Source organism: Cavia porcellus, unplaced genomic scaffold (assembly GCF_034190915.1).
Source record: "Cavia porcellus strain 051 isolate PalLab524CR breed Dunkin Hartley unplaced genomic scaffold, mCavPor4.1 scaffold_16, whole genome shotgun sequence".
In the NCBI taxonomy this organism is placed as follows: domain Eukaryota; kingdom Metazoa; phylum Chordata; class Mammalia; order Rodentia; family Caviidae; genus Cavia; species Cavia porcellus.
In genome coordinates this window covers 40,158,944-40,178,600 of record NW_026947499.1, presented here as the reverse complement: position 1 = coordinate 40,178,600, position 19,657 = coordinate 40,158,944, and the positions used below count along the sequence as shown (strand labels likewise).

Here is a 19,657-nt window from a genome sequence, read left to right as displayed (position 1 = left end):
GAATGATAGTAGTTAGCACTTAGAAACATCTTGCTCTTGACAAATTCCAGATACAAATGTCATTAGTCAACAGATCACTCCACTGGGGTCCATGAAGTTGGATCTTCATCCTCTTTTCTCTAAGGGATCTGCATTGGAATCACACAGAAACCTTGGTGATAGAAATCACACAGAAAACTTGAAGATAAATGATTTAGTGCTTCTGAGCATCAGCCCACATAGCCACATAAAGAACATGGGACAAATAGGGTCGAACACAAGCAGCAAGGGTAGTTACATAGGCTTTAATCTTAAGCCTCTTCATTCAGATTACACATAAAAGTCTTTTTTGCCTCCAAAGATTCACTTTCATTTATTGACTGTAATAACAACATTAAAAATAAAGCAGGCACAACTGAAAGCTCCTTTGGGCAGGAACTGAGCCAGTGCCGCTATTAATTTAATTGGACTCGAAAGTGCATGTGGGTGCCACAGTCCTCCTGCTTCTTAACACATGGAAACATGGCCTCGCAAAAAGGCACTTGAGAGTCATGACTCAAGGTCATACTGGTGATGGGTGACTGAGCTTGATTTTTCATATGGATTTCATTATGGCTTTTGGTGTTTGTGCATGATTTTTCCTTGCATGCAGATCTCATTTGTATACAAAAACAGCAGCTTTGGTGATGCTCAGAGAATGATGATGAATGGCCATTTTAATGCTCCAGCAACTAAGTGACTTTGACCTTCTTAAAACCTAAAGACTATATGCAGGGCAACTATTCATTCAGAAAAGCAATATTTTCAAAGAAATGTGTCAGTCCTAAGCATAGATTAGCAACAAAGGGCTTAACTGCTTCTTCATTGGTCTGTGACCAGATGGTACCATAAAAATTAGACTTGTTTATCTCCCTCCTAATTTTAACCAGAGACATATTTGGCATAATAATGGAACAGTACTTACTTAAGAAACAGATAAAATCCATAAATATCGAGGAGAGTCATTATGTCTCCCTCACTATGAAAGTGCCAAGAGTTTTCATCTGCGTAAGTGCCCAGTGAATTTCCCGACAGGCCCGTTGAGACACAGAGCTTCAGGGTTTATTATCAGTCTGATACCAGGATTCAAACAAGGTCAGTGGTGCCAAATGTGAGCTTGACAAGCAGAGAGTCACTTAAACCAGACAAAATCAAATGTCAAAAGACCCATCAGAGAGAAAACAAGACTTAATGAATGGCTCGCTGGTAAATCAAAGAGTGACAGCAAAGCTTTGTGCAAGATTTATAGGCTGGATAAGCAGTGGGCCCAACTTCCACTCAGTCCACAGTGTTAAAAATGTTTATTTGGAAAGTCAGTATATAAAAAAGGGGTGATCAAAATAAGTGCTGAATGCTGAAGTCTTAAAAATTTATTACAGTAAAACATACATTGTCATTAATTCCTCTCAAAATACTTCCCCTTGCTTCAAAACCCACTTATTCCAATACTCTTGCCACGTCTGAAGTAGTTCTGGAAGTCCTCCTTCATGAGTGCTTTCATGAAGTATTATCAAAAATATGGCAAATGCTGCGACTGAGTGCCATCTAACAAGACAGGCATGTGAAATACCACGGTGTCATCTCACCACCCTGTTCGTGGGACTTGACACTGTACAACATTTGATTCTTCCCAAATTTAAAAGGACCGTGAAAGGTAAACAGTGTGAGTGGGTCCTGGAAAACAAGGTAGCCATGACAGTGCAAGTAAAGACACTCATGAAAGAGGACCTCCAGAGCTGTTCAGAAAGTGGCGAGAATGATGAGATAGGTATGTTCAAACGAAGGGAGGTGTTTTCACAGAGGCTAACTGCAATGTGTCTCGTACTGTTAATAAACTTTTTAAAACTTAAACATCCACATTTTTAATCATACCTCATACTTATGTGTGGATATATGTCCATATAGAAACATGCATCATAATTATTGGTTGTATATACTTTTATAACTTTCTATTTTCACTTACAAACATTTTATGTTGCATTACAATCTGCAACTCACAGTATATTAATATAATGTTAATGCTATTAAACCAGAAATCATTACATTATTTTTCTAGTCTAAATGTGTGAGTCTTTTGTGGGTGAAAATCTTTGTGCCAATTATGTGTATGTGTTCTGTGGAACTGTCTACTTGCAACAAACCCTTAGACGTAGAATTTGAAGGGTTAATGGCTGTAAAATTTTGTAGGAGTTTCCATACATATTGTCATATAAATGTCCAAAACTTTTGTTCCTTTATAAAGTACTACTAATAATGAATCTTTTTACCACTTTTTTTTAACAATCTGACAGCCTTGTGCATTACAGTACTTTCTGCTACTTTAGAAAATATAATGTGTTATCTTGGTGCTGCTTCAACTTAAATTTTTAAATATAAGGTGTTGTTGAAAAATATAATATGTGTTTAAACTTTGAAAAAACTTTACAGTACAATACACATTGCCAGTAATTTTCCTCAAAAAACTACCCCTTGGTTGGAGCACACTTAACCCATTGTTCTTACTACTTTCTGAAGCAGTTCTAAAAGTCCTCTTTTGTCAGTCTTATTTGTGCTCTTCTGGCTGCCTTGATGTCCTGAATGAATTGATAATGTTTACCTTTCATGGTCACTTTGATGTGGGGAGAGCTGAGTTCCACAGTGCCAGAGCTGGTGGGGAAGGCGGAAGAAGACACACTGCTGTGTTTTTACAAGCCTGCCTTTTCATCGAATGGCACTAGGCAGCAGCACCTCATTTTTTATCACAGCTCATAAAGATGCTCATGAAAGAACTTCCAGAACTACCTCAGAAAGTGGCAAGAATGGTGGCATATGTGTGTCTACAGTGAAAGGGAATATCTTGTGGGGAATTAATGGCAATGTGTCTTTTTCTGTAATAATTCTTTTTAAATGCACATATTGCATTGTAGTTTTGATCACTTTATTTGACCATTTATTCTTATATATGTAATTTAATACTTATTTTATATATTTTGCATTTCATTAAAACTTTGGTTGTAATGTCTTGGCAAAAATCGTTATTGTAGCAACAAAGTATAGTTAGACACAGGATCTTTGAGGTTAAGTATGAAAATGCTTTTTCTTAGCACTATGCTCTTTAGAAAGTTAACAAACCTTCCTAAGAGTCCCTTTCGTCCTTCTTAAATTATGGATTATAATGAAACCAAGTTGAATGGTGTAATGTATGAGAATAGCATGGAGTAATAACCATTGAAATGTGTGTATTCTGTAAGTATGGATGATACCAATGTTGAGGATCTCATTAAATAGGGAATTGTTCTCATTCATTCTTAGCTTTTAAAGAAATTGTTTTCTGATTGCTCAATCAGAGTTCTGTAAGTTGTGGCCCACCTTGACCGTTGCCCATTTGTGGAAGTAGGTTTTGTTGGAGCACAGCATGCTGGTCACATGCTGTATAGCTATGGCGATTTTGGGGTTGCCGCAGCAAGTGGAGCAGTCGCGATGGAGATTTTGTGGTCATAAAGCTGAGCACATTTAATTGGCCTTTTATAGAAAAATATTTCCGATCTCTGGTTGAAATGATAAAAGTAAAATAGGCTCTTTGGAGATAATTTTAACAATGTGGAAGAATTTAACTAAACATAGTTCCTCTTTTATTCCTGAAAGCATTTTCTCCCTTTGTAAAGAAATCTTACATTTCTCTTAAAAAGAGATTTTTCCCTATGATTTGGAAAGTCTGTTTTCTTTGACTTTCCTTATTATCCCCTCTTAACTCCCAAATGAAATGACATCTCACACCTCTACTGTGACACTTGGGTCTATCTTTTTTTTTTTTTTCTTTTTCCTTTTTGTTTTTGTCACTGTGATCTACAGCTCCCATTCATCGTATTACACACTTTGCAATGCCTAGGTAATTTTTGTACAACTGACTGCACAACTGCCGCCCAGATTAACATATAGAACATGAACTCAGAAGGCTGTCTCGTGGCCCCTCCCAGCCAATAATCTTCCCCCAAATAACCATCATTATGCCCTCTGTGACACAGATTGATATTACTTCCTTGAAAACTTCAAGTAAACGGTGGGATCATACAACATATATTCATTTATGTCTTTGTGACATTAATGAAATCTATCTAGAACCATATCTGATTGTTTTTTTCATTGTGGCATGGTATTCATTGCACAAATATGCCACAATTTATTTAACCATTTTGATAAGCATTTGCAACCTTTGTGTTTTGCATCTACCTTGGACATTCTAGTTCATATTTTGTGTAGAAGCACCTAGGCACTTATTTGTTGGGGGCTACATCTTAGGGTGAAGTTGACACGCTGTAGAGTGTGCATATACTCAGCTTTAGTGGATATTTCCACCAGTTTTTCCAGAAGTTTTCAGTCCCACTAGCACTGCATGTGTCTCCTCTGGTTCACTATATAATGCGCTTTCTCTGCCTATATGCAAGAGGTAAAGCACATTTTGTGTAAGGAATCCTAGGTTTGTTCGTCAGGGTTGTGTGTTCAGACATTGTCGTATGATCATCAACAATAAATTGTAGATCTAACTTTGTTCCCCAGTTTAAACATGGACTTGTTGTGAACTTGGTTCATGTAATCTGACCTTTAATGTATTGTTAGTAGAACAAAGCCATGGGTTTCAGTGGTGTCTGCTCCACATAGTAAGTTGAAGTGTGTGTTGCTCTCTTATCCCCATATACTCCCAGTTCTCCCTGGTCATGGCCCTACCTCATCTAGTACTTCAGACCTGTGATAAATGAGAGGCCAGATGAGTATTTCCATGAAAGAGAAAGTTGACAGCCTTATTAAACCATAACCCAGCCCTCATAATATCACCCTCACCACTCTCCATGAAAAGAAACAGAAAGTGTTCCTTCTGCATTAGTGATGGGTGACAGTAACAGGTATAGAATCCTCTCAATAAATATGTTTCTTCCTTTCTGTCTCTGTCCCCTTCCATAATTTTCTATCCCTCTCTCCTCTTTTCTTTTCTTTCTTCTCTTTCTCTCTGTCCTTTTCTTCCTATCTTGAGTGCCTAGTAAGCTCTCTGCACTGTCCTAGGGGGACACAGGAGAATGGGGAATACAGACAAAATGGAAGTGATCCATTTTGCTTATGGATTTTATAGTCTCCAAGAGATTGTTACCAACACTTCAATAAAAGAAGAAGAATTGAATAGCGGTGAGGTCATTGTATTTGCTGAAAGAAATGAAATATTTCTTGATATGGGGCATGATTTTATTGCTATCATGTTTTATCCTTATATCTGCAATCTTTTAAAGTACAAGAATCCTTTTTTAATATTAAAAAGTCCTCACAGCTTTATGAGTCATAGGATTTTGGGGACAATTGATTGAGAAAATGTTCAGTGTCAGAAAGTTACTATTAATTCATTAATGCTTCAAAATTTTATATGCCTTTTAAGTCAAATAAGCTTGACTGAGTCAGGAACATTGGTTAAGCTGACTCCAAATATCTTGTGTACCCAAGATTTCATTGACTTCCAGAAAGTTCTCTTTAGTTTTCAGAGAATTATTTCTCTCTAACTGACCAAGTGCATTGTTTGATGGACTTTCCCAGTCCTCTCTTCTCCTTCTCATTTGTCTTCTCTGAGGGATACAAATTGGGAATCTGTATACATTAAATGTCCTAATATCAATTTGTACATTTGGTCATATGGCCTATGGATTCCAGCCAGATGGTGACAAGCAGCAATGAAGTTTCTTTCATCTATGGAGCAGAAACCTCAGTTGGAAGGTGGTGATGAAGAAGCATTTATGCTGAAGACAGCTTGTCTCTGCATCTAACTGGATACATTTAAGCCTAGCCCTATTTTTATTTTAGTTTTGTGACTTCTCAGCATTATATAAAAATGGAATATTCTGACGTTTAAATAAGGAATATTTGTTTTCCAAATTCTGTCTACTTGTGTGAAGAATCTTGCACTATTCCCCATCATCACTACCACCTAAAGTATTTCTCTGCTTCAGAAAATATACCAGTCCTTGCTGAGATCATAGGTGCAGAGGTCATAGGGTTCAGAATATTATTTCTAGGTTCATGTGGACTTTATTTTTAATCTTATCTCTCCAGATGTGTTTATTGTGTTCTTTGATTTGGGGTAATAATTTTTCTTTTGAAAAAAGCCTTACGAGTATGGAGCCATGACAAAGAAAAAAGATGTTGCTGCTCACTGCTACATCTAGAAGAATGGATTTGACTCAAATGCTCTTGAGTTCAGAATGTGCAGTAAGTGAAATCAGTACCCTAAGGTTGGTGCTCTAGATGGTCTAGCTTACATTTTTCAGCTCTAACACCACCAACTACATCCTCAAGTTTTATCAGATGTTTCATTTCATATTCAAGGCAACAGGGTGCAGAGAGAACTTGGCTCAGTCATGTAGACCCCAAATATTCTCATTCCCAGGATGGAAGCTTTGTTTCTGAGTCTGTTCTCATGGAGGACATGATCCTGATGTAAATCTCTGCCCCGCTTTTTCCACAAAGAAAATTATTGCTTTGCCATTTCCAATTTCAATTGAGCTTCTGAAACTCAAAGTGCTCAACTCCTGGGCAACACATGAAAGAGAATGAAAATGGAGTGAGTTCCCCCTCTTGATGCTTACAGCAGATCCTAATGGGATCAGCAACATCATTCTGGCATCTTTCAGTTATAGAAGGAAACCAATTCCTCCAGACTCCATTGCTAGGAGTATACAATGCACTTTGATTGGAGTATGCATGGCCAGAGAGTTAGCCTTGACTTCTAGGTTCCAGAAATTCTTCTTGGCCACTTTTCCTTGGACTTCACAGATTCATTCCTCCTCAAAATTCTTTCTGAGCCACAGATTCCTTCCTCTACAAAACTCCTTCTGAATCTGGATCACAGCCTAAGGAGAGAAGATCCTTTGGGTCATTTATAGTCGGTATGGTTTTATAGACCACATACTATGTATGCTAAGACCTCCTTGAGGATTAAGAAAACAAGAGATATAAGGTAAAATTCTAGCCCTGCATAAACACGTGTCCCATTGATGAGCACCTAGAGGCAAGTGATGGTTAGACTCTACTATTACAAGTTCTGTAATAAAGGTTTCATGGTAAGAGGAAAAAATGGCCTCATCCCTATATATTGAAGAAAAACTTTTTGAGGGCAGAGACTTAAGAGAGTCATTAAGAAGTTTTTAGCCAATACTGTGCAGCATGCATATAGAAAGTAAATTGTTATGGGCAGTGGTAATACTGATGACAGTTTACAATGGATTCATTTCAGTAGTTATTGGAAAGTGAGTTCCTTCAAGTCCTTGGGACCACAGGGAGTAGAAGAGCTTGCTCTGCATGTTCTGCCTGCCTCAAAGATAAGGACAAGACTGTAATAGTGACTATGTCAGTGTGACAGAATTTACTGGGAGTCTTCCTCTACACAGTGCCATTGTTCAAATTTGCAATCAGAATGAGCCATCATGGCAGCCTATTTTATGTTACACGTGAAGAGACATTCAGTCTCTTTTCATAGGGCCAAGATTTGGAGAAACAAGGGTAACAACTGAAAAATCTTGGGTTCACCGAGAAACAGTCAGAAGAATCTTGGGCCCATCAGCTAGGCCAGAAATTCTCTATGCACTCAGTGGTCCTATTCCTCCCAGGGTATTCCCAACTCTGTAGCTCAAAAGCTGAGTCCTTTGCATTTTAGCTCCAGACTATCAGGCCCCTCCTTTGATCCCATCTCTTTTTCTGCAAATTTTAAACTGCTCTCTGATCTCAAACACTCCATGTCTTTTCCTGCTTCTAGCCCCTTGTAAGTACAATCATCTCATCATGATGTAATTGTTTGTTTTCATGACTAGAAAACATGATCTGTTTTCACAGGACTCTGAGCTCTCAGAGGCCAAAGATTACACGTTATTCATCTCTATATGAAAATCATGCCTTAGAGCTATTTTTTCTTCCAATGAATGAATGAGTGAGTGAAAAAAAACACACACAGTCCTTCAAGAATAACAACAACAACAGCAACAAAAATTAGTTTCCTTGACCAAAAACAAAACAGAACATTAAATTCAGCTTCTCAAAAACATATATTATCTCCTTTGGATACCAACGCTGTCTAGGACCAGATGATTTGGCCAGAAACTAAGAAAAAATACATAGCTGTCTACCTGCAAGATTATTTGTGGGAGCTGATTTTTTAAAAAATATGTTTCAGCAAATTCTCAGGGCAAGACAAAGCCTAAAGTGTACAAGTTCAAGATGGATTTTTCACAACGATCCTCAGGGGAAAAATGTTTGGGAGGTCTGAAAGCAAGTCACATGGATGGCTAGGAAATCCTCTCCTGAAGCAATCCCTTTAGCCCTCAGCCATGCTTACAGAATAGAATAAAATCTTATCTGAAAAGCAACTGCTCTCGAGGTGCTGAGAATGAGTCTTCAGTCAAATAAGGAACTGATTTCTGTTACTTTGAATGTAACAGTCTTCTTGGAGACCTGAGCCTTTTCCTTGGACATGAATTCCTAGAGTCCAGGCTGCTGGAGTTGAAAGGTACAGGAGATTTGCCCACTCCACTCTCCAGCATTTCTGCCCTATGCACTAATAGTACTCTGCCCAGAAATATTAATTCATGTGTTACAGACACTATATGCTGGTAGCATCATTTAATTCTAACAGATACACAACGAGGTTAAAAATTTCTGTAGTCCTATTTGGTAGATGATGTAATTGGAGATCAGAGAGAATGAAGAAGTTCTTTAGCTTCTCTGCCTTGTGTCCTTGTCTCTAAATGGCAGTGATATTTGGACCAGCCACATTAAGTTGATATGTGTTTCATGAGTTAATTTTTAAAACTCTAGTACAGTGCCTGATTGTAGGTTTTGTGCCAATTTGTTAAATTATGTAAAATAGATAATGGATGGATGAACAGATAAGTAGGGTATCTACCCCAAGGTCAGATAGTACCTGTGGAAGGCAAGAATTAAACATAGTGTGACTCAGATATTGATTCTCATATCACCTTTTATGATTACGTGGACTTTATGATATGATATGATAAGATATGATATGATATGATATGATGTGATATGATATGCTCCAATCCTTCCAGGCACCCTCCTTTTGTAGATCATTCTACCTGGAGCATTCTTTTTTGTGATTTTTTGGGTGGTATATCTTGTGAATTCCCATTTATCCCTTTTTGCAAAAATGAAGTGCATAGCTTCTACCTCATGAGTGGATGGATAATCTGAAAATTACACGTGCTTGTACATTAGCCTGTACCATGTCCTGTCTGTACCAAACTGTGTGCTTCATGCAGCCTCTTGCATCACTCTAACAACCAATGAAAGCAAGTCTAAAAACTGCACACAACATTCCCTTGGTTCTCTGAACTTTTTTTGTACCCTGTTAGATTTTACTCTGACTCTTAACTCATGAAACCCCACCTCCCTATCTTCTAATTCTGCCAATATTAAAAAAGGAGCAAGATATGCCATGCTGCTCTATATACTGGATTTACAGTCTGTACTGTGATGATGTAAAGCTCGAGGTTCTGCAGAGGTACCTGTGGCTGGCAACATCTGCCCTGAAGACAGATATAGGAAGAACTTCTCAAACAGGTATAACTTCCCACAGGAAGACAGGAGATATCTCATGTCAGTGAGTTCCCTGTCGTTAGAGGTATAGACAGAAAAGGAGAAGGTTTGGAGCCTTATGTGAGGACAAGTTTTCTCAGGAAGGAAAAGAAGATTATGTGGATGGATGTAAACCCAAGTGGCCAATGCAAAGTTCCATCTTCTCCCAGGAGAGCGTTTAGCAGGGATTAAGTCCACTTCAGAAAAGCAATTCAGTTGTTTCACTTACCAGTTCTAGGTCACAAGATAACATTAAAAAAGTGACTGACAAAAAAAGTGACCGACCTCTTCGTACGGGAATGACTGATGGCAGGATGACGTTCCAATGCTACTCCTCACGAAGATGGCATTTGATACCTCCCCAAGGGCAAATGCACTTCCTAGGCTGACTCCTAAACCCTTGCCAAACTCTCCTCTGCTCTGTATTTTCTCTATTAATGTGGCAGGAAAAGTCAGCAGGCAGGACTGAGCATTGTTTAGTCCTTCTCCATTTCAGCCTGGAGATACCAGGAAAAAATTAAAAAGTAGAGAGAGGAAATATGGATTCAATTCTTAATATGTGCTGCTGGCCATGAGAAATATCAAAACCATAAAACATGGTCCCTAATCTCCCTCAAGGAGGTTACAATATACTGAATAAATTTTAAATTAAATAAGAAAGCATTTGAACTATAGTTCAGTATATCAGTCAAAGAGGGCTACGAGGCAGGAAATGATTAACTGGAAAATGATTGGAACAGGCTGTAATTGGTATTGAGAAACGTGAATTTGCTCTTTTTTTGGAATCTGGGTCTGGTTTATCACGACGATTTGTTCTAAAGAGAGGTTTTGTTTGGGCAAAGGGCACAGGAAAATTCTTTTATATCTACATCCTGAAAAGAACAAGGTGATGTTTCTTAAAGCCAGACTAACACTGCTAGAGGCTGGTAAACTTGGCTGTCTCTCAAGACAGCACCAAAGAGAGGGTGTGCTGGGAGGTGATGAGTCATAGGAAGAAGACCCATTTTTGTGTCCTCACAAGCTCCAAAAGGAGGGAAAAGTCAATAGCATGCTGTATTTTAAAAGAGATGACATTGGCGATTTATGAGGAAAGGAAGTAATTACGTAAGTTTCGAGGCACCTGGCGAACAGAAGGATTTGGATAAATTTATGGTGTTGGGTGGACAGTGAAATAATATTCCAGTTTCCAGTGACATTTATGACTGTGAAAGTGCTGGAAAGCAATGGAACGAAGGTACCTCTTCTCATGTCCTTTGCCTGCACCACTGGTAAATCAGCACCCATCCTTGCATATGAAGTACTTGTTAAGAGGGATAAGCTTCCTATTTTTTTTCTCTCATAAATATGTATACATTTCCCTGCTGATTAAGAAATCTGAGACCTTCAATGAGTCACTTAGTCTGTGGAAAGGAAACTAGGAAAATTTCTGTCCATCAAAGTGAAAAAATGTAAGAGGTTAGCCATCTGTCTGAAGTGCTGAGTGAGAAACTGAAAATAACAGAAGAGGATGAGAATCCAAATGCATGTTGCTCAAATGGTGCGGCAATTGCAAGGAAAATTTTTCATTTAAAAAGCCCTAATACATCAAAAGCCCCTGGAACTATGGCAGAAACAAAGCAAAAAATTCTCTGTAGAAACATTTACATAACCTGCTATTCTTGGGGGACCATAGTGTTTAGAAGGAGAACACCTCTGCAGAGGGTTAACTCATGATCACAAGTTACAAATGTCACAAGGAAGCAACCCACCATGGGGCTTGGTGCACAGCAAACAGAAGAATGAGAAGCCCAAGGCATTATTCTGTAAGATGATAGGTCTGAAATTATTAAATATATAAAATTTTTAAAAATCATAATAAAATAATAGGGTGTTGTAATTTAAAAAATGCAGAACTGTATAGGATCCAAAAGAATATCCCAGTTGAACAGATTAAAATTAAAACACAATCTGGGTGTGGTGGTGGATGCCTCTGATCCCAGCACTTAGCAGGCTGAGAAAGAATTGCCAAAAATTTTTGACAAGCCCTGACTGCATATGTGAGTTCAAGACCAGCTTGAATTACACACTGAGACCCTGTCTCAAAAAATGAAAACTTAATTAGTTAATTAATTAGAACATAAAACTAAATATTACCAATGAAAGAATAAATTAACTAGAAAAAGAGATCAGTGGGAATCATCCAACTGCAGCCCAGAGAAATAGGGAATGCAAAACACTAAAACAGCATTAATAACTCAGACAGAAGAATGAGAATGTCCAGAAGACTTTAAAGAAAATCTTCAAGAAAACAAAATCATTTTACAGGTCATTTGGGAACTGCTAAGTAAAACAATCAAATAATGCCACATCTCTATTAAAATAGCAAAAATCGCAACACTGACAACACTATTCAGTGCTGGCGAGAAGGTGAAGCAATAAAAATTCTCATTTCTCACTGGTGGGGATGTTAAATGACCTCATCACTTGGTAAGAGTTTCCTGCAGTGTAAAACACTCTTCCCATACAGCTCAGCAATAATGTCATAGTCCTAGGCTTTTACCCCAAAGACAGGGAAAATGTGTGTCCAAAAACTTACACCTATGTTTACAGCAAGTTTATTTGTAATTTTTGTAATTTGGTAAGTTGGAAGAAATGAGGACATCCTTTTTTAGTCAATGGATGAGTGGACTGTGGAACATTATTGATGATAAGACATAAGCTAACCAGCCAGGAAAAGACATGAAAGATCTGTAAACACATATCAGAAATCAGTCCAAAAGGGTACACACATATAATTCTAATTCTGTGACACTCTACAAAACACCATACCAGAGAGACAGTTAAAAGCTGTGATTTGGAAAGGGTTGTGAAGGGAATGCTGGGAAAAATGGATAGGATGAAGAGTTAATATTTAAAATAATAATACATGGGATTTGTGTCAGAATTTGAGTTATTAAATTGAAGAATTATAGAGTACAAAGCCCAAATAAGACAAATCCATGCTTATACTCCACATCAAAAATACACTAAAAGCCTCAAAAGTAATCCAAGAGGAAATAAAATTGAATAGAAAGTAAGGACAAAGAGAAAATTAGCCAGTTTTTGCAGTCCAGAGCAGAAGAAAATCTACTTAAATTTTTGTTTTCAACTTATTCAAGAATGAAAATAAACCAAAATTATACATACTAACTTCATAAAAATTAAAGACACCAATATGAAACCAATAACCATGATTAACCTTTTCAAAGGAGAATCAATAAAAACACTTGAACCATTTCTTTTTCTCCAAATACTTTTTACTACATCTTAGAAAACATTTATATATATCCATACCAATACATTCATACTTTTCACTTAATACTATATGCATCTTTATCAGTATCCTTGACAGATACTTTTGAAAGCTGAATCATAGTCTAAGAGCCTAATTCAGTTATTGCTATAGTTAGTATAATTATTAGACATTTATATCAAGCATTTCTCCTAAATGGTGACTGGTTAAAACTTCCATTAAAGAGAGAGAAAATGTTGGTAAGCATGCCTGTATTTTTATTTTTTCACTGAAAAAAATTCACCTGTTCATGCAATTGCCTGCTAAAATATGAAGGTATTCACTTTGCAAGGGACAACTTAGGGCCAAATATGCGTTTTCAATTGAAGTTTTGTGCCCAAAGTGTACTGCTCTTGGTTAACTCTTTGGAGTCACTCTGGATGTTCTAAAGATGTGAAAAAGAGTGCTTTATGTGACGACTATCGCTTGGCAAGGAATATTCTAGATTTCATAAAAATAAGTAGTAGCAAGAGCTATTTTGAGAACTTACTGTGAACCAGGTACTTTAGAAATATATACATATATATATATATATATATTTTTTTTTTTTTCTTACCACAACTCTGGGAAGTAGATGCTATTGCTCTATTCATCTCACAAACATATTAAGTATGGTTCCAACGTCACAGAGCTAGTAAATGATGAAGTGACAATTGAAATGAAAATTTTCCGGTGGAGCTGGCTACTGATTAATCCTCGCTGCTGGTTTATTCTGAGTTTGGGTAAGTATGGGTAGCAGGGATAAGGGGAAGCTAGAGGAAAGCAGCACAATAGCCACCAAAATTAAATCAATCCAGGAACTGTGACAAATCTACCATCTGGAAATGTTATCTAATTCATCCTCTCTGTAGTGATATTAGGCAGGTGTTGCTGTCATTCCTATAGTCAGCCAGTGAGCCAGTGGAGCTCAGAAACCTTAAGGTCACACGTGTCTGTCCCTAACCCAAAAGGGTCTGCCCCAAAGCACACACTGTGGTGCTCACTGCCTGTGGGTGCTGTGTTCATGCAGGTGAGATGGAGGAGCTGGAGACACTGTGGCTCACAGGCATCTGTCACAACGAGAAGAATGAAGTGATGAGCAGCCAGCTGGACATCGACAACATGGCAGGTGTGTTCTACATGCTGGCGGCAGCCATGGCCCTCAGCCTCATCACCTTCATCTGGGAGCACCTGTTCTACTGGAAGCTGCGCTTCTGCTTCACAGGCGTGTGTTCCGACCGGCCCGGGCTGCTCTTCTCCATCAGCAGGGTCAGTACTGCCGGTGACCATTTCCTCATGCATCATACAGGTTCAGAAAAGGCCTGGGATTTCAGAGAATCTGGCGTTTCAAAATTCTCTCTGAGATCTGCATGACCTCTCTTAATTACCCATCCTGTAAGCTTGTTAGAAGGGTGTCTGGACTTTGTTCTTGCATAAACCAGTAATCGCAAACTCAGAAGGCTGCAGGGACCAGAACAGGAATGGGAATGGGTAGAGTTGGCTGAGAATGAGGCAGATGGCATAAAGGAGATGAAACATAGTTGCTGAACTTAGATGTCAAAGTGAGAGAAGAGTGGAGGACACAAGACTGTGTGGCTAGTAGTGTCATGTTTGCCCCCCAAAAGAATCAGCTAGACTAAGTCCATGCTATGTGCTACCTTATGGGCATGACAGCCAATATTATCAGGTGTTGTAGTTTTCAAAATGCATTATCTGAGTGAATGTAGAACTTTTCAATTTTTCAATATTAATAACTAATTCTATAAAAAGCGGGTGCCAAATAAAGCCTCCATCTGTGGTCTGTATCATGAGCACCCAGATATACTATACCGTACTGCTCACACCCTTGTGTGGGATGTTACAATTTTGTCTTGTGTTTCACCAGAACACAGGCAACAAAGCAGGCTACATGAAATGCTATGCAATATATACACACCTCAAACAAAACATAAAAATATATGCCACCCAGCATTGTCTAAAACTGAAACTGAGATGAAAAGTACCAGAAAAAAATGCACATGCATAAAACAACAAAATATTCACACAACCCAACCTAAACAAGCACAAGATAAACATGCAATGGTCAATTACATGCAATTCAAGAGGGCTTCTATTCATGTAGCACAGTATGGGATATATGTTGCCATCAATGTACATGTGACATAGTTCATCAATAGTGGTAATGATCCTGGAAATAGAAAGGTAGAGACAAGATTTCAATCCAGAGGGTCTGGCACCAGTAAAAATCCTCACTTTTCTGCAAACTAGAAGAACCAAGTGCAAACAACACAAAAGATCTGATACACTTCATACTTTAAATATATGCACATGCAACTTATGTATGTTCATATATGTAACACACATGTATTATAATAAAAGCACATACATAGGTACTGTTCATGTATCTTCCTATTCATCATCTTTCTTTTTATTTCTTTCTTCTATTTGCCAACTTGTGTGGGTTTTTTTCACCTAGGAAGAGCTTAATGAATTAAGATTTGAAACCCAGTGAAAATTCTTTGGTAAAAAATAATTTATTTTATGTGCTAATGTTTATTGGGAAAACAAAGTAATCACTTTAAAGTAAATTTGTATATTCTTAGCATTTAGCAATTTTAAGAAATTTGGAGATTTAGAAAGTACATAATGGCTTAGTTAGGGGGATTTATTTTCTCCATTCAATTTCACTCCAAACTTGGTTCTGTGCAAATACATATTTCCTAATTAGCTTGATAGCATTTAAACACACAGATTGCTTCAAAATAACAACATGCATTCATATAGCTAGGTATTATGCAAACTTTGAAGTAATTTTTCCAGTCAATTGCTAAAGGATTTTCATATCAAAATAATTCTGGGGTTATCTTGAGCAAATGCATTACTTATAAATCTTGCTTGCTTTTGGAAGAGTGTAGCCTGTTTCTGAGAAACCATGAAAGAAGCCAAGTTGACAGAATTATGAGATGAACTAACAGAAAGGAACTAAATTCCTCCCTCCCCTTCCAGGCATCTTGAGGGATGGGAATGGAGAGGAACTGGATAGTAAAGGGGCGGGCTTTGTGGTAGTGTTTCATGACAGTTAGAATTAAAATTAAACTTTAACTTCTCCTTCCCCAGGGCAGAGAGGGCCCCAGTGCTATGAAAGAAATGCAGGGAGTCCAGTGCCCTTTTGGAAACACAGCCACCTTCACTATTCTATCCTTAAAGGATACAAAGGGCCCTCCCTGAGCATTGCCTCTGTTCCCCAAATCACATTTGTGTTTAAAGTGCAAACTGATATTTATGGATTGGAAAGCCTAATTCTTAATGATGTTTTCCTCCCTCTCTAGTTTATTAGGGAAATTTTGAAAAAATTCAAGCTCCTAATGCTACATATAGCAGGGCTCCGGAAAAACAGAAAACGTTCTTCCTGTCTAAGCAAGGGCTATCACTATATCTAAAGGTTTTCTTCTATACATCTTCACATATTTGCCATCTTATATATATGTAACTCACACAGTGCAGATGGTACACAGAAAAACAAAAGTGTACTCATTGTGCAAACAGATTCACTGAAGCATGGAGTTACCATACTTCATGGTAAATAACATGAATATTTTGTGTCTGGTGTGAAGACAAAAGCCTGGGTCAGGTTTGTTTCTTGTATCATTTCTAATCTTCACAGTACCTGTGAGGTTGACATGATCACACCTATCATATAGATGAGGAGACTGAGCTCCAAAGAATGGGTCGTTTTTGACCTCACTTTTTGTTTCTTTGAAATGGTAAGGCTCTTCTCACTCCACTCATCAGACAAGAAAGGCATGAAAGAGAAATTTTCTGTTCACAGAGATTGTGTCTTGTTCATTAGTCTACTTCAGAGTTTAAGCTTTGTTCCAAGGATGCTGATGCACAATATTCTGAGATATATGGCTTCCTTAGACAGGTTTGTTCTTCACAGAGCCTGAATCTGTCCACCACTAGTTCTCCTTTGAGCAGCTAATACAATTAACTCTCCCCACAGCAAGCACACTAGCTCTTCTTGTGGTCTTCATGTCTCCGGGAAGCTCTTGGGGAATACAATACAAACACTAATCTGAGGTGCATGTGAACTACTGGCACTTCTAGGGAACATGAACGGAGTTCAAAGATGTTTAATTAACACAGGAACCAAGCGTCACACAGAGCTATGGCCCTTTTTTTATTACAACTTACAAAAACCCATTCTTTGTCTAAAAATGTTCTTAAGTTTTATTTCTCTCCAAAATACTTTTCCTCTAAGGGAAATACAATAAGTTCACTGTCATTAAAAAAAACAAAAAACAAACAAACAAACAAACAAAACCCAAACTTGGTTGTGTCCTGAAATGTGAAGATGGGGAGACACAGTGAAGCCAAAACCCAGAGGTACAGGAACTTCCTTCCCAGTGAGCAATGTGGGGAGCTTAGAAACAGAATAGGAGATGTTTTGGGCTGACTCACAATGGGGACCAATAGAAACTAGACCCTCGGGGACTGGGCCCAGAGTAAGAGGAAGACAGTAGAGTTCTGGGGAGACAGCATTCTGAGAAGTCAGACAACCTCTGGAGAAGCAAAGCGAATTGTTTGGAATGATGTATTTAGTTGTTGATGTTAATTTTATTTGACTCAGAGTACACCAAAGGACCAAAAGGCCATCTTATTTTTGCAACTCACAGCATATACCCAGAGTGTAAATGAATAATAGAGAAGTGAAAAGAGGGAGTTATGTAGGGAACATAGAAACTCTAGCTGAGGGATTTATTCGGCTCCTGGATTGATTTGACTGGTTATCTAACCAGAAGGCCAAAGTACCTGTCGAGAACAACCCTCAATATGAGGAAGTAGTATACGTTTCCCAAAGCTTTAACAAAATGGACATTGTGTGCATGCTCAAGCTGGTCTGAAAGGAGAAAGAGGGAAGGACAGGGCCAGAGAAGATCGGACGGTTTCTCTGGTCCACATGTTTTGAGCATCTGTGGTGTCAGAGGCCTCATTTGCATTATTTTATTTTGTGCTTGTGCCCGTCCTTTGAACAGGATATGATTTCCATGGTACAGATGCAAAAACTGAGACTGACATAGGTTTAACAGTTTAACCAAAGCCACAGGGCTACTGCATGATAAAGCTGGGATTCAGGTTTGGTGACTTCTGGGCCTCAGATTCTTCCTGTCATGGTGTAATATACACTTTTTTATTCAACTTCTATTCCATGGATCCATTTAGTTGGAGGAGGCTGTCATCAAAAACTGGGGCACAGATTGAGTCCATCATGCTGCCTCCAGGAAGATCAGCACTGGAAACTTCCACTGCTCTGCTGTGTTCATCCTACGGACAAAAGGACCAAGGGAAAGCAGACAGCAGACAACCTCCCGTCTAACTGCAACATGAGAGGGCCCTGACCCCCAAACACAAACACAGCCAGCTCATCCAGCCAGGAGGGAGAATATTTCTTGAAGGTTAAAAAGGGAGATGGAAGTTCTTAGAATATCTAGCATAGAACACGGGAACTTGTTAGAATAAAATTTCAAGCTAAGAAAAAAATACAAAATTACTGTTTTCATAATACTAACAATAAAAAAATGGATCTTTCTGACATACAGGAAACAGCAGTTTCACCATACTGGCATATGGGTTAGAGTACAAGATTATTATGTTACTAGGTTGGGTGAGGAAGCCATGGGTCACAGACCAGATTGAGCAGCACTGTGCTATGTGAAATGCATGGCACATCGGTATGATTTTTCACATCCACAGCTGGGAAACTCTTGCCAGCCAGGAAACTATAGGGAGGGGTTATGAGGATGAATAGCCAGCCATATGGAAATAGAGAAAGAGACTAATGACCAGACTGCCAGAAAGAAACAAAGACTATGATGGTACCTGGGGCCTCATGGAGCCTTCTCCGTGAAGCCTGGGTTGAGAAGATCAGAGAAAGAAATGCTCAAACTCACAACAGTCAGCTTTCCTGTTTATTAATCCAACAAGGCTAGAGTAGAGACTGTCTTTAGAAACTGTGAAGAAAATGCAGCTATATGAATGAGTTGAAGCTATCACAGTTCCACGAATATCCTTGTGAGTAAAACCCATGTGGACCAATGCAACCAACATGATCAAAGTCTACGATAATCATACGCCTGGCACATTCCTGTTTATGACAAAGTCAGCAGCAGCTGCCCCACACATCCCTTCTTGATTGGCCCATGACAGTTTCTGGAGGACCAAGTAAAATGCTGAAACCGTGGTCTGACTATCTTCAGCTATAGCTGCCAAAAATCTGGAAGAGGTGTTAGAGAAAAGCAAGATGCCCACAAATCAAAATGTTATCAATGTTTTCTGTCTGTTATTATAATGTGAATGAAGAACTCTCTCCTTCATAACAGTTAAACTTGTAAAAGAAAGCCAAGTTTAAGAAAAGAAAGTAGAAAACAAGACTTGGAAATGGAAGTGATCATATTTCAGCTGCCCAAGAATACACAAATCCTCCACTTCTGGGTATATTTACAACTGGTATTAGCATGTCTTGAGAATTCAGTACTATTGCTAGTAACTGCACTGAACAAGATTTTATATATATATATATATATATATATATATATATATATGAATATATACATATATACATATATATGTGTGTATATATATATATATATATATATATATATATATATATACACAAGGAATACATTAAGTCGATTAAGAAGTTCAAGAGGATGGCTCCAGAGTCCCAAACGATGTCCCCCTTTCCCTTGG

The 19,657-nt window shown here is 38.2% G+C and overlaps 1 protein-coding gene across 1 annotated transcript in view; it reads left to right on the top strand.

Annotated features, from left to right (window-relative positions):
* Window positions 1-19,657, top strand: part of Grin2a (glutamate ionotropic receptor NMDA type subunit 2A) — a 420,257-nt gene that overhangs the window by 388,355 nt on the left and 12,245 nt on the right. The window contains exon 13 of the mRNA XM_063226505.1: window positions 13,938-14,176. Coding sequence (XP_063082575.1) covers window positions 13,938-14,176 — 239 coding nt within the window. The remainder of the gene's footprint in view (window positions 1-13,937; window positions 14,177-19,657) is intronic.